General features: G+C 40.9%; 2 protein-coding genes across 2 annotated transcripts in view; both read left to right on the forward strand.

Annotated features, from left to right (window-relative positions):
* The window catches only part of DDX41 (DEAD-box helicase 41), a 23,895-nt gene extending 22,340 nt beyond the window's left edge, over positions 1–1,555 (forward strand). The window contains exon 17 of the mRNA XM_039356742.1: positions 174–1,555. Within this exon, the coding sequence (XP_039212676.1) occupies positions 174–310 (137 nt within the window). The 3' untranslated portion in view covers positions 311–1,555. The remainder of the gene's footprint in view (positions 1–173) is intronic.
* On the forward strand, positions 1,125–9,395 carry DOK3 (docking protein 3). Its single transcript, XM_039356743.1, has 5 exons — positions 1,125–1,243; positions 4,253–4,543; positions 5,635–5,725; positions 6,640–6,812; positions 8,375–9,395. The coding sequence occupies exons 1-5, from the start codon at positions 1,187–1,189 to the stop codon at positions 9,152–9,154; spliced, it is 1,392 nt and encodes a 463-aa protein (XP_039212677.1). The 5' UTR covers positions 1,125–1,186; the 3' UTR covers positions 9,155–9,395.
* The last annotated feature ends 1,760 nt before the right edge of the window (positions 9,396–11,155 follow it).

An 11,155-nucleotide genomic window follows, 5' to 3' on the forward strand; every position in this document is an offset into this window, starting at 1 on the left:
GGCCAGGTGCATTTTTTCACAAAGAGCGGGAGGTTTTTTTAAAGTCACGTTACTGCTAAAAGATAGGCCTGTCTTGTGACTGAGAGCTGCATAGACAATCTTTCTACTCCTCCCATGTTGTAATCACCTTTCAGTGATCTGAACTTTAACTGATGCAGTATTTTCTCTTCCAGGAGAAAGAGGCTGTGCTTTCTGCGGGGGGCTGGGTCACCGTATCACAGATTGCCCCAAACTGGAAGCCATGCAGACCAAGCAAGTCAGCAACATTGGACGCAAGGACTATCTGGCACACAGCTCCATGGACTTCTAGACTGATTCTGCCGTTTGTCTAGGCATAGGCAAATCAATGAGGGGGGTGGGTCTGGAAAGGCATCTTTTCTGAAATAATTCCAATGCAGTTTCTGGAACAACTATCACTACAGAAGTAGGAAACAGGCTGATAAGGATTTTTTTTCCATTTGGGGATCTTAATGCTTCTGTTGAAAATATTGTTCCTACTTCAAGGTGAAGAGCTTGGTTGTTCTATCTCCTATGTTGCCTTCTGTGTGAACATTTTGTGCTAATTTGGGGCAGTCACATCACCTTGATATCTGTGGTTGTACATTCTTTAAAGGCATGCTCCGTCCTTTTTTAACACCTGCTTGTTTTTAAACTGTTCAGTATACTCTTTCTTGAGGGTAGCAGGCTATTGTTGCAATAATCTGTTGCATCAGACATTGTCACGTGCGCTGGACAAATATTGCCTAGCTCTTCAGCAGATGACCATAATGAGGAGGCAGAGACTTGGTATGTAGTTCATGTCTTACTACTAGTTTCTGGTCACTATAAAAACAGTTTATATAATTTTATTTACCCCTTGCCTTGACTCCACCCATCTATTTCCAGCCATGTTGTTTTCTCTAACAGCTCTGTTTTGGATGACAGCTTCTGCAGCTGCAAAAGAGTCATTCTTGCCTTCTCAAACTGTTGAGTTAAATGTCTCCTGGGACAGTCTGTCTCTCTTGGGACTTTTTGCCTGTTATAACTTTCTGGGTGCCTGCAGGCCCCAAAGAGGAAGTTAGCAGGCAGAGGAAGTTGCCTGCACTATCATACTTACTGACTCATCTCTTGGGCAGCCACAAGAGCTCATCATCTTGACAGCCTCTGTCGCACATTTTACTGGGTTGCTAGCTTGGATCTTACTCCTATGGAGCACCCTACGAAAGATGGGATCCTGTATATTCAGCACCCCAAATTTGGGAAGGTAAATGTGGTATCTCACTTGTAATGGGAAAGCTGATTCTACAGAATCTTGAAGGTAGAGGTGTATGGATTTGTGGATTTTGTTTGTCTTGTCAAAGTTAAGGAAAATTTTCTTTATACTTTCCACTGTTGGGGCTTAAGGTGTTAGCCTTGGTCGTACAAGGCAGAGCCTGCAGTGGCTGTGATTATCTAATATTTATTTTCCATTCTCTTGCTTTATTGTCATATTGAATTGTGAGCGTACAGCTCTATACTCTGTTGTTTCTGGATATGATTACATCAAATAAATAAAATTAAATGCTGAATACATTAAGGAGTGTAGTATAAATGTATCTGTTGGCAGAATGTGAAGTTGGCCTGAAGCAATCGTTCTGAATGGAATATGGACAAGATTCCTTTGCAGGGTCTGCCTTTGAATGGAGAAACCCAAGACCAGGGTCTTTGTACCGAGTACTGAGTCTCCCAAGTAAGGGAGACCTGGGATAAGCTCAGACCTTTTTAAATTTATGACACCCCTGTTGAGGCTGGGATGGAGGGAGGCTTGGATCCCTTTATCCTATTCACCACCCTCTTCACTTTCTTATCTTTTGTCAGCCCTGGAGTTGCAGCCGCCAACTAATGCAAGTACAATCAAAGTCTTTCCAAAAGTAAAATTTGGCAGTGAGGTGGGGAAGTCACGAGTACGAAATCAAAATGGTTCAGTGATTCTCTCATTTTCAGTCATTTGCGTTTTAGGCCATGGCTGGCAGATGTCAGATGACACCCCCGGGACTGAAAAGGAGCCATAACCTGGTTTATAATAGTCTGGCATTTCTTGAAAGTATTTCCATGGGGTTAGTGGCTAGGTCTGGTGGCTCCCAATGAAGCCAAAATCCATCTCAAAGGGTGAAACCAACTGAAGACTTTCTAACTGGCATTTTTGGTTACTGGTGACAACTGACACATCAAGGAACTAGATTTCAATCCTCTTTCGTTAATCTCTGATTGTACTTTGAAGTTTGGGAAATGGCTACTGGCAGGCAAAATTAAATGCCAAGTTGAAGTTGCTTTCTCGTTTTATTGTAACTACTCTGAAAATTGGACTTCATGGAAAGGGATATAGGCTAAAATATGCTGTTACCACTTGAATGGCCAGGGCAGTGGTGGTGAACCTATGGCACGCGTGCCAGAGACAGCACTCAGAGCCCTCTCTGTGGACACATGGGCTGTTGCTCCAGCCCCACCTCCCCCCTTGGCCCCCTTCTCACCAGCAGCCCCTCCGGAGGAGTGTCACCCCTGGGCGCAGCCCGCATGGAGCAGCGCAGCCAAGAACATGGCAGCCAGGCAGCAGAGACAAGATGCCACCCTTGCGCCCCATCACACGCAGATGATGCAGCGGGGTGCAGGTGGAGGGCGTGCCCGCCATGGCGCTGCAGGGCCGCCTGGGCAATCTCCTGTGGCAGGCTGTCGAGGCGGTGGCGATGGGGCAGAGTGGGGGCAGGGGGGTGGGGCGGTTTGGGGGCACTCAGTCTCTAAAAGGTTCGCCATCACTAGGCTAGGGTCTCCAGGCCTCAGTATTAGTCCTTAGCACTAGTGGAAAAATATGTTTCATACCAAATTCTTAACTTGCTTTTAAAAACACAGAAATTCTATATTCAGTTACCTGGAATTCTGTTTTTGTTTTTGTTTTTAATTTTTTTTATCCCATTAGATAATACATATCTAATACTCCTCCCTCCTCGAATTTTTTCCCATACCAGTCCTGTGAGGTGAGTTGTGGCTGACAAAGAGTGGCCCAAAGTCACCCAGCCGGTTTTCACGCCTAAGGCGGAACTAGAACTCACAACCTCCTGGTTTTTAGCCTGCTGCCTTAACCCAAAATTGGCTAAATTTCATAGCCAACTGAGATGCTGTTTCTAACAGCTTTCTCATTTCATACTCTGCAGAAGTAAGTAGCTCTTACTAATTATGCTTTGGTTTGATATTCTTTCCGGAATAAACCATATTAAACATGTTAAATCATTAAGCCATGTTAAACAACTCACAACTTAACAATGATTGAGTGTATCCCTTTGATAACTGCTACTCATTGAGGAATTTTACAGGAGGAGCACCACGGTGTAGGTGAGTACCACGATAATCCTCATCTTCCAAACATGTATACTAGTCTTCCTAAATCTGGTGCTTCCCATCTTCTCAACAGTATTTCCATCATTTTCAGACATTTTGCCTATACTTCTCTGGAAGTCCTCTCCAGCCTCTGATCTTCTGATTCTAAGCTGCTGCATTAGAAATTGGGTGGGTGGGTGTTGAAAATAGCTCAGAACAGTTACATTGGCGAGAATTATGGATACTGATCGGCAGCAATTTTATAAGATTTAGACAGATTTTAATTCTGTCTGGAAAGATAGAGTATTGAATCTGGGGTATGTTCTGTTTTAGAGACAAACCTGCTTAGGAAAAATAGTGCACTTTCCTTCGGCCTTTTTTGAACAAATTACATATTTGACTTGTGCAATGGAAATTACTATATTTTACTTGCTCAATCGCTGACTTCAGACTATGAAATGCAGTGCCAAAAGGGAAGGGACAGGCACTGTCTGAAGATGAGCTGATCCAATAAATAATAGCTGAGGGCCCTGAAGCCATTACTCACTCTCAAGTCTGCAGCTTTGAATTCCACGAGGATTAGAAATTTACATTTTTATATGATTTCAAGGAGCAAAGACATTATATCCTGGGCCCGATACTAGATGAGGCAATTGTACAAATACATTCTATGATTATTAAATGCCGCAGAGGGATTATGGAATAATGGGGGGGGGAAAGGTTTGCCTTTTTGTGATCCTATACATTGGCTCCTACTTCTGTGAGTAGCTCAGTAGCAGGAGAATCATGTTTTGTTTCTCTTTCTGCACGGCTACTTAAAGACTTACTTTCTTATTTCTTCCTCCTGGGTGCAAATATTTGACTGCAATTGGATTTGTTTCCTGGATTGTTTCATCGCCCATCCCTTTGCCTCCGTTCACAGAAGTCTTGGCGGAAAGTATGGGTCCAGCTTTTTGCTGACAGTCCTTTTGGTGTTGCCCGTCTTGAGTATTTTGAAGCACGTGACGGTGTTGCAGCGGGAAAAACAACCCTGAGGAAAGGGGAACGTAAAGTGATTCGCCTCTCGGACTGTGTCTCTGTGGAAAGAGCTGAAGACCGGAGCTCTCCCAGGGACACGGCACCTTTCTACTTGTGCATGCTGGAACGCAGTTGGTTGTTCGCAGCAGATCAACCAAGTGAATGGATTGAATGCATCTGCCAACTAGCTTTTCAGGTATTGATCAATACAGTACATTACAGTACTTAATTGAATGGCATCCACTTGCATCGACTTGAACTGAACTATAGGATGATTTCTCAGGCCCAAAAGTTTTGTTGTCCAATCCAAAGCTTAATGGAGTTGTTCCCCCCCAGGTTGCTGTTAATATTATTCATGGAAGGTTGGGTGACTGACTTTCCAACCCTAAAATTTCAGGATTCCATTCTCATTTCAGTAGCTTCTTGAAACACTGCATGAAGAATTTCTGGAGGAGACTGCTATAATAATGGACGCTCTTCGTTTACTTATTTTATTTTATTTCTCAATTTTAAAAATGCAGTTCTGCTTCCAAAACTCTTAGAGATTAATTGAGTGAACCACATAGCAGCATAGTACTGGAAATTCTGGAATTGCTAACGTAACAAAATTATGGTTTCTTATTCAGAAAAAGATCTTTCAGAGATCTTTCTTCCAGCAAGAATTTATAGGAAGTCAGGTGTAATGTTTACATAGTTTCATCATCGTTTTCCCCTTTCTCAACTCTATTCATTTGGGCTCTTGCCTAGTAGGGTTTATCCCTAAAGTAACAAATAACAGAGAGGAATGTTTTCCATGATTATTATGTTACAAACAAAATCATGAATTTGGTTTGAGTAGGGTTTTTCTATGCAAATACTGTAATTGGTGTAATTATAGAGGGTAGCTTGCAGCTTCCAGATACAAAGATGAATAACAGGTAAAAGTATTGGAATTAAATAGGTAGATCAGTAGCTTTAATTGCATATCAGATTGATAAGGTTTGAGATTCGGTGTAGTAATGTGGTCAGGGTGTTGCAGTAGGACTGTGGAGACCAAGTTCAAAGTGCACTCAGTCAACCTATTTTACTGGTGGGTGGAAATAATAATACATAGAGGACCTTGAAATTTTGGAGGGTGGGATGTAAACATTTCAAATTATAAGTTGCAGCAAGGGTTTCTGGATATGGTGATACAAGGTGGTGGTTATGTTGTGATAAAGGGGCCATTCAAATGTTGCAACTTTGCTTTTATAAGGTAATTAACTGAGAATCCCTCTTATTTCTTTCACTTTTGCTCTGGTGATGCAGAGGAGACAGTCCCAGTCCAGTACAGTTGGAAACACCCAAAGCTCTCAACCCCTAATGGAGGAGAATTCCATCTACTCATCCTGGAAGGAAAGTACGTATGCCCAAGGTCGGGATGAAAAACCGATAGCCAGCCAGGGCATTAAAGGGGTTAACACTCATTTGTGCTGACAAAAAAAAAACCCTCTAAAGAAATCCAAGCTTAACAACTTCTTTTAGCTGAGATTGCACTAGAGCAGTGGAAGCTCAGTCTGTGGCCCCAAAGCTGTGGTTAGAGATCCCAGTTTTTCATCCAAAGCTATCATCAGATTATAGGTTTAATTTAATTTAACATACCTTTAATTTTACTTAAGTTAAACTAAATTGTTTTTGTCCTGGTTCCATCCAAGTTAACAGGAGTGCAATCTCCCCATGCTAAGTGCAGTCCCACCTCCACACAAAGGCTGTTCACCATTGTGATACACATTCCAGTACTCGGCTTTGTTAGTCCATATCTGATCCTCCATTGTGTCAGTGCTGACAAAGATTATCGAACGGCAACCATCATTATGGAATAAAGTAATAATGTAAGCATCCACAATATCAGGAGATAGTGTCGCAAATTCTACTTTTAAAAGTGAATCCATAGTTGTACTCAGGGTTTAAAACTAAGTCTTCAAGTTCAGTATTTTTATCAATTAGACTTTTCCTGCTCTCCGGAGCTGATTGCTTTATTTTGTTCTTCAAGGATGTTCTGTTTATTTTCCAACAGCTTTTAATTTTTTTCTGTAGCTGCCTAATGTTACAGTACATAAACCGGGTGGCTAGTAAGTCTTTTTAAATCAATAAATAAATTGGGTTCATGTTTTCAAACCCAAATAGTCACAACAGAATGAGAAAACTTAAAACTGAGACATCCATGGTTCCTAAAAAAAAAAATGGTACGACAATCACCACTGAAGGATTATGTAAAGGATTAAGAAAGATTCTTAGATAAATAAATAATAAGTCTAATATTTTTTCCAACAGTGTGTGAGTTCCCAGTGAGCGTATTCCCAACAGAGGCTTCTGCAAGATGTCTGTTGAAAGGGAACTACCTGATGGTCCTTTTTCCTGAGCAACTGGTCCTGAAGGATGTGCAGTCTGGACAAATTCACTATAGCTGGCCTTATACCTTCCTCCGAAGATTTGGCCAGGAAAAGGTAAGTAGCTGCTTCTTTCTTCTCTTTCTCTTTGTTTACGGCAGAAAAGACTGTAGAGCATCACACATGGAGGATTTCCTCACTTGTAGCACATGAGACAGTTGTCAGTCCCCCAAGTAGACCAGACTAGGAAATCAAAGTTATCATGCTAATGCGACTTTTATTGTAGGGTTGCATTAACAGAATCTTACAAGTCTGAATGTGCCTCCCTCTTCCTCTATCTTCAAGAGAACTGGAAATGGTCAACTCCGAGATGCTTTCTCAATTCACATTTCTATTTCAGACTCAGTTTTTTTTTAAATCTCACCATTGCGTTGGTTGCGGCTCTTCCTCCAGTTCCTCCAGTCTATTCATACTGCCCATTATAAGAGGGACATCGGTTTCTGTGAAGGTTACTGACAGGCCCTAATCAGGTCATGAGGCCATCAGCATGTTTCAAAATAACCAAAGCTGCACACCTATACAGCTATACAGGTAGTCTTCGACTTACAACAGTTCATTTAGTGACTGAAGCTACAGCGGCACTGAAAAAAGTGACTTGTGACCATTTTTCACACTTATGACCATTGCAGCATCATTGCACGGTCACACGATTTGCATTTGGATGCTTGACAACTGGTTCATATTTATGACGGTTGCAGTGTCCCAGGGTCATGTGATCCCCTTTTGCGACCTGACCGTCAAAGTCAATGGGGAAGCCAGATTCCCTTAACAACCAGGTTCCTAATTTAACAACTACAGTGATTCACTTAACAAATGTGACAAGAAAAATCATCAAATGGGGCAGAACTCACTTAACTAAGTTGTCACTTAGCAACATAAATTCTGGGCTCAGTTGTGGTCATAAGTCGAGAACTAACTGTACTCGTCAAAAGATGTTTCTCACATGCAGAACACCAGAACTTTTTTTTCCCTAAGCACTGAAATATGGAAATTAACAACAGAAATGAGAAGAAGGTCAAACAGGAAGTGCCATAGCAAGGCAAGACCCAGCCCTGCCTTCCTTCTGGAATGAGATTCCTCATGAGATCTAGATAGCTCCTACTCTGATAGTGTTCCAGAGGGTTTTTAAAGGCCTGGCTTTTCTCTAGGTTCTGGGCTGGGTGACTTACTTGGTGTATGATTTTTATTTTTATTTTTTTGTTTTGCTTTGCAGACCAGATTTGCCCTCTTACTTAGTTTTCTGTTTTTCTTGTATATTTGCTATTTGTTTTTATGGTTTCATAATGTGCCCTGAGTTGATGGGAGTCAAGCGGCACTTAAGTCAAATAAATAATTGATAGATTGATTGCTAGCAATTACTTTAGAACAGTGGTTCTCAGCCTGTGGGTCGGGACCCCATTTGGGGTCGAACGACCATTTCACGGGGGTCGCCAAACAAAGCTGTCCGCCATTTTTTTTCCCCTTTTCTTTGGCCACGCCCCTGGCACCCAGTGATGTATAAGTGGTTGGGGGTCATCACAACATGGGGAACTGTATTATGGGGTCGCGGCATTAGAAAGGTTGAGAACCACTGCTCTAGAATAACTGTTGAAGTTTTCTTTTTTCTTCTCTCTCCCCAGACTGTCTTCTCTTTTGAGGCAGGTCGCCGCTGTGATTCAGGAGAGGGCCTCTTCACTTTTAATACTTCACAGGCTGTAGAAATATGCAAGGCTGTCTCGGCTGCAATAGGACATCAGAAGGCCATCCTTATGGAGAACAACAAGAAAGCTGGGATTTCTCAAGCTCAAGACTCTATGCAGAAAGCCGGGGTGTGGTCCTGGCCCACTGGCACAGAGAATTTGGAGGAAATGCAACCACTTCCAAAGGGGAGCATGGAAATTAGCCTCTCTAGCGAAAACCACTCTCTTTCCCCAGAGCTTGAGTCTCCTGAAACACCCATCATCTATGCTTCCATTGGCAAGAGCTTTCCTCTCATGTTTCAGCCTTGGGGCAAGACAGAGGTGGAATCCCAAGAGCAAGGAGCACAGCTCTCAGACCATCTCTACGAGAACCTGCAGGATCTGGAACAGCGTCCCTCCGGCTCAGAATGTCTTGGCTTCAGCTACAGAGACTCCCTTGAGGGCAGCAACAACCATGACCAATTACCCATTTACGATAGTCCTAAAACACTCAAGCGCTTGAGCGGCCATCTTAGCTCAAGTCCAAGGGCGGACTCCTCTCCGGACAGACAGTGTCCATCTCATCTGCTAGATGGTCAGGAGACTTCAAGTAGAGGTGAAAGGAGTGGTAGGCCCAAAGCAAGAGGAACTGGTGCGTTCAGACACAAGTTGGTTACCATGCTTAGTAGAGAAGGAGGTGGTGGTAAAAACAAAAACTCTAATCATGTGGACAAGCCTTAATAAACTCCTCCAGCTGAGAGGCCAAGTCCCAAGGCCTGACTTTCTTCTGATCTGTATATCTTGTGTTTGTCTTGCCTCAATAGCTACAACATCCAAGTAGGGATAATGCACGGTGATGGTTTGAATGGAGATAAAGTCCTCCAGGCCTGTTCCATTCTTTGAAGGCTAAGAGGATATCTGATTATTTTTGTTTTGCAATACCATGATCTCAGGCAATCAATAATAATATTTGTCATCTTAATTGTGTGTTGCTGTAGAATCTTGATTCTCTTCACTCCTTTCCAACTATTACAAATCATTTCCCTATATTGCTGGTACTAGAACTATTGGTTGTAATATTTCCACATGTACTGAAGATGATAACTCAGTGATGAAAGCCTTGGGTTTCTTCCATTCCTGCTTTAATGATCCAAGATTGTACAAATGGGGGAAAAAATAAGACTTTGGGAAATTATTGCTAATTCATACAGGGATAGAGACAGTGCTTTAGATATAAATATTTACACTATTTAATATATAACTTTAATATAGCTTAACATTTAACCTATAATGTAATATACTAACAGCTTAATATTCAAACTTTTACTGTAAATATATAGCTTTATTATATATAGCTACTAAATACATAGCTACTCCAAGTATGTACATTTCTCATAATTGCTTGGTCCTGCTCTTTTATTTCCACTAGAGTGCAGTATCTTGCTTGCATTTAAGAGCTCAGCTTGAGAAGAGATCTTTGCTCCATAAGATGCTAGGTGGCTTAATGTATGTGGATCTGATAGGATGCCCATTTTCTTAAACCCTATAGAGTGTTAGAATGCAGACAACAGAGATCTGGATTTAGAAGCTCTGTTTCCCTTCTGTAGTTCCTCAGTTAATGGAATGGCATTTACTCTGAAAATTGAGCCTCAGACATTTTAAGACAACAGTATTATGCATTGGGGGAAACCAAAGCAATAGTTACAGCTACAATATGCCAAGATAGATCATTCAGTTGTGCAATTTAACTTCATATGTAACTTGAAGCCACTGTGCGATTTGCTTATTTCTGAGATAACGTGATACATGGAAATTGCATAGATGCCCTTGGTCTGCTCATAAATAATTGCAATTTAATTGGTTAGTGTATTAAGTTCTTAATATAACTACTGCAACTAATTATCCATAATAAACAAAAGCACGGCAAAATTGCTAAACAATCCAAACAGCTATTATCAAGATTAACAATTGCATCCAGAAAGCTTGCCCTCCTGGCAACAGTAATTAATAACAGGTCACTAAGTCAACTTTCTCTTTTTTATATATATACTTTTTATTGAAAGTTTTAATAATAAAATCTAATGCAATCTAAAATATAACAGAGAACGTGAAAAGGAAAGAGAAATAAAAGAAAAAGCTAAAAGTACAAGAAAAAAGCAAAAAGTGGGAAAAAAAGAAAAGATATAAGGAAGCATCTTCCAAAATTCTTCATAGAAGTTATAAGTACAATTATACTTTAACCCCTCACTATAGTTACATCATGATTTTCTTCTTTCTATAATCTATCCTGTCTAATCATCAAAACCATAAATCACTTTCATTTTTACTCAAAAAGTCTATAAGAGTTTTCCAGTCATCAATAAACATAAATATTGTCTTTTCTGTAATCAAAGAAATCAGTTTATCCCTCTCAGGAAATTTTGTCGGTTTCACCAACCATTCCTCCATGGTGGGTAAGGCCAAATCTTTCCATCTTGGTGCATATTAATCATATATTGAAATAATCTTCCATCTAAACCGATTTTCTCCACATGCCTAGAGGAAGAAAACATCTAAGAACTGGGAATTCTAAGAGAAATGATTTTTATGAATTTGATTTTATAATTGCCTGACCTCTTATACTTCTTGGTATGCATTTGGATGAGAACATCCCATTATCTTTCTCTTTAGAAAAATAATAGTTTTACAGTGTCTTTTGATTAATAAGTTGGAACACAGCACTTCACTTCGACAGTGCAAAAG

The sequence above is a fragment of the Crotalus tigris genome, unplaced genomic scaffold, assembly GCF_016545835.1.
Source record: "Crotalus tigris isolate CLP2741 ecotype Arizona unplaced genomic scaffold, ASM1654583v1 scf7180000018829.1913635, whole genome shotgun sequence".
NCBI classification, from domain to species: domain Eukaryota; kingdom Metazoa; phylum Chordata; class Lepidosauria; order Squamata; family Viperidae; genus Crotalus; species Crotalus tigris.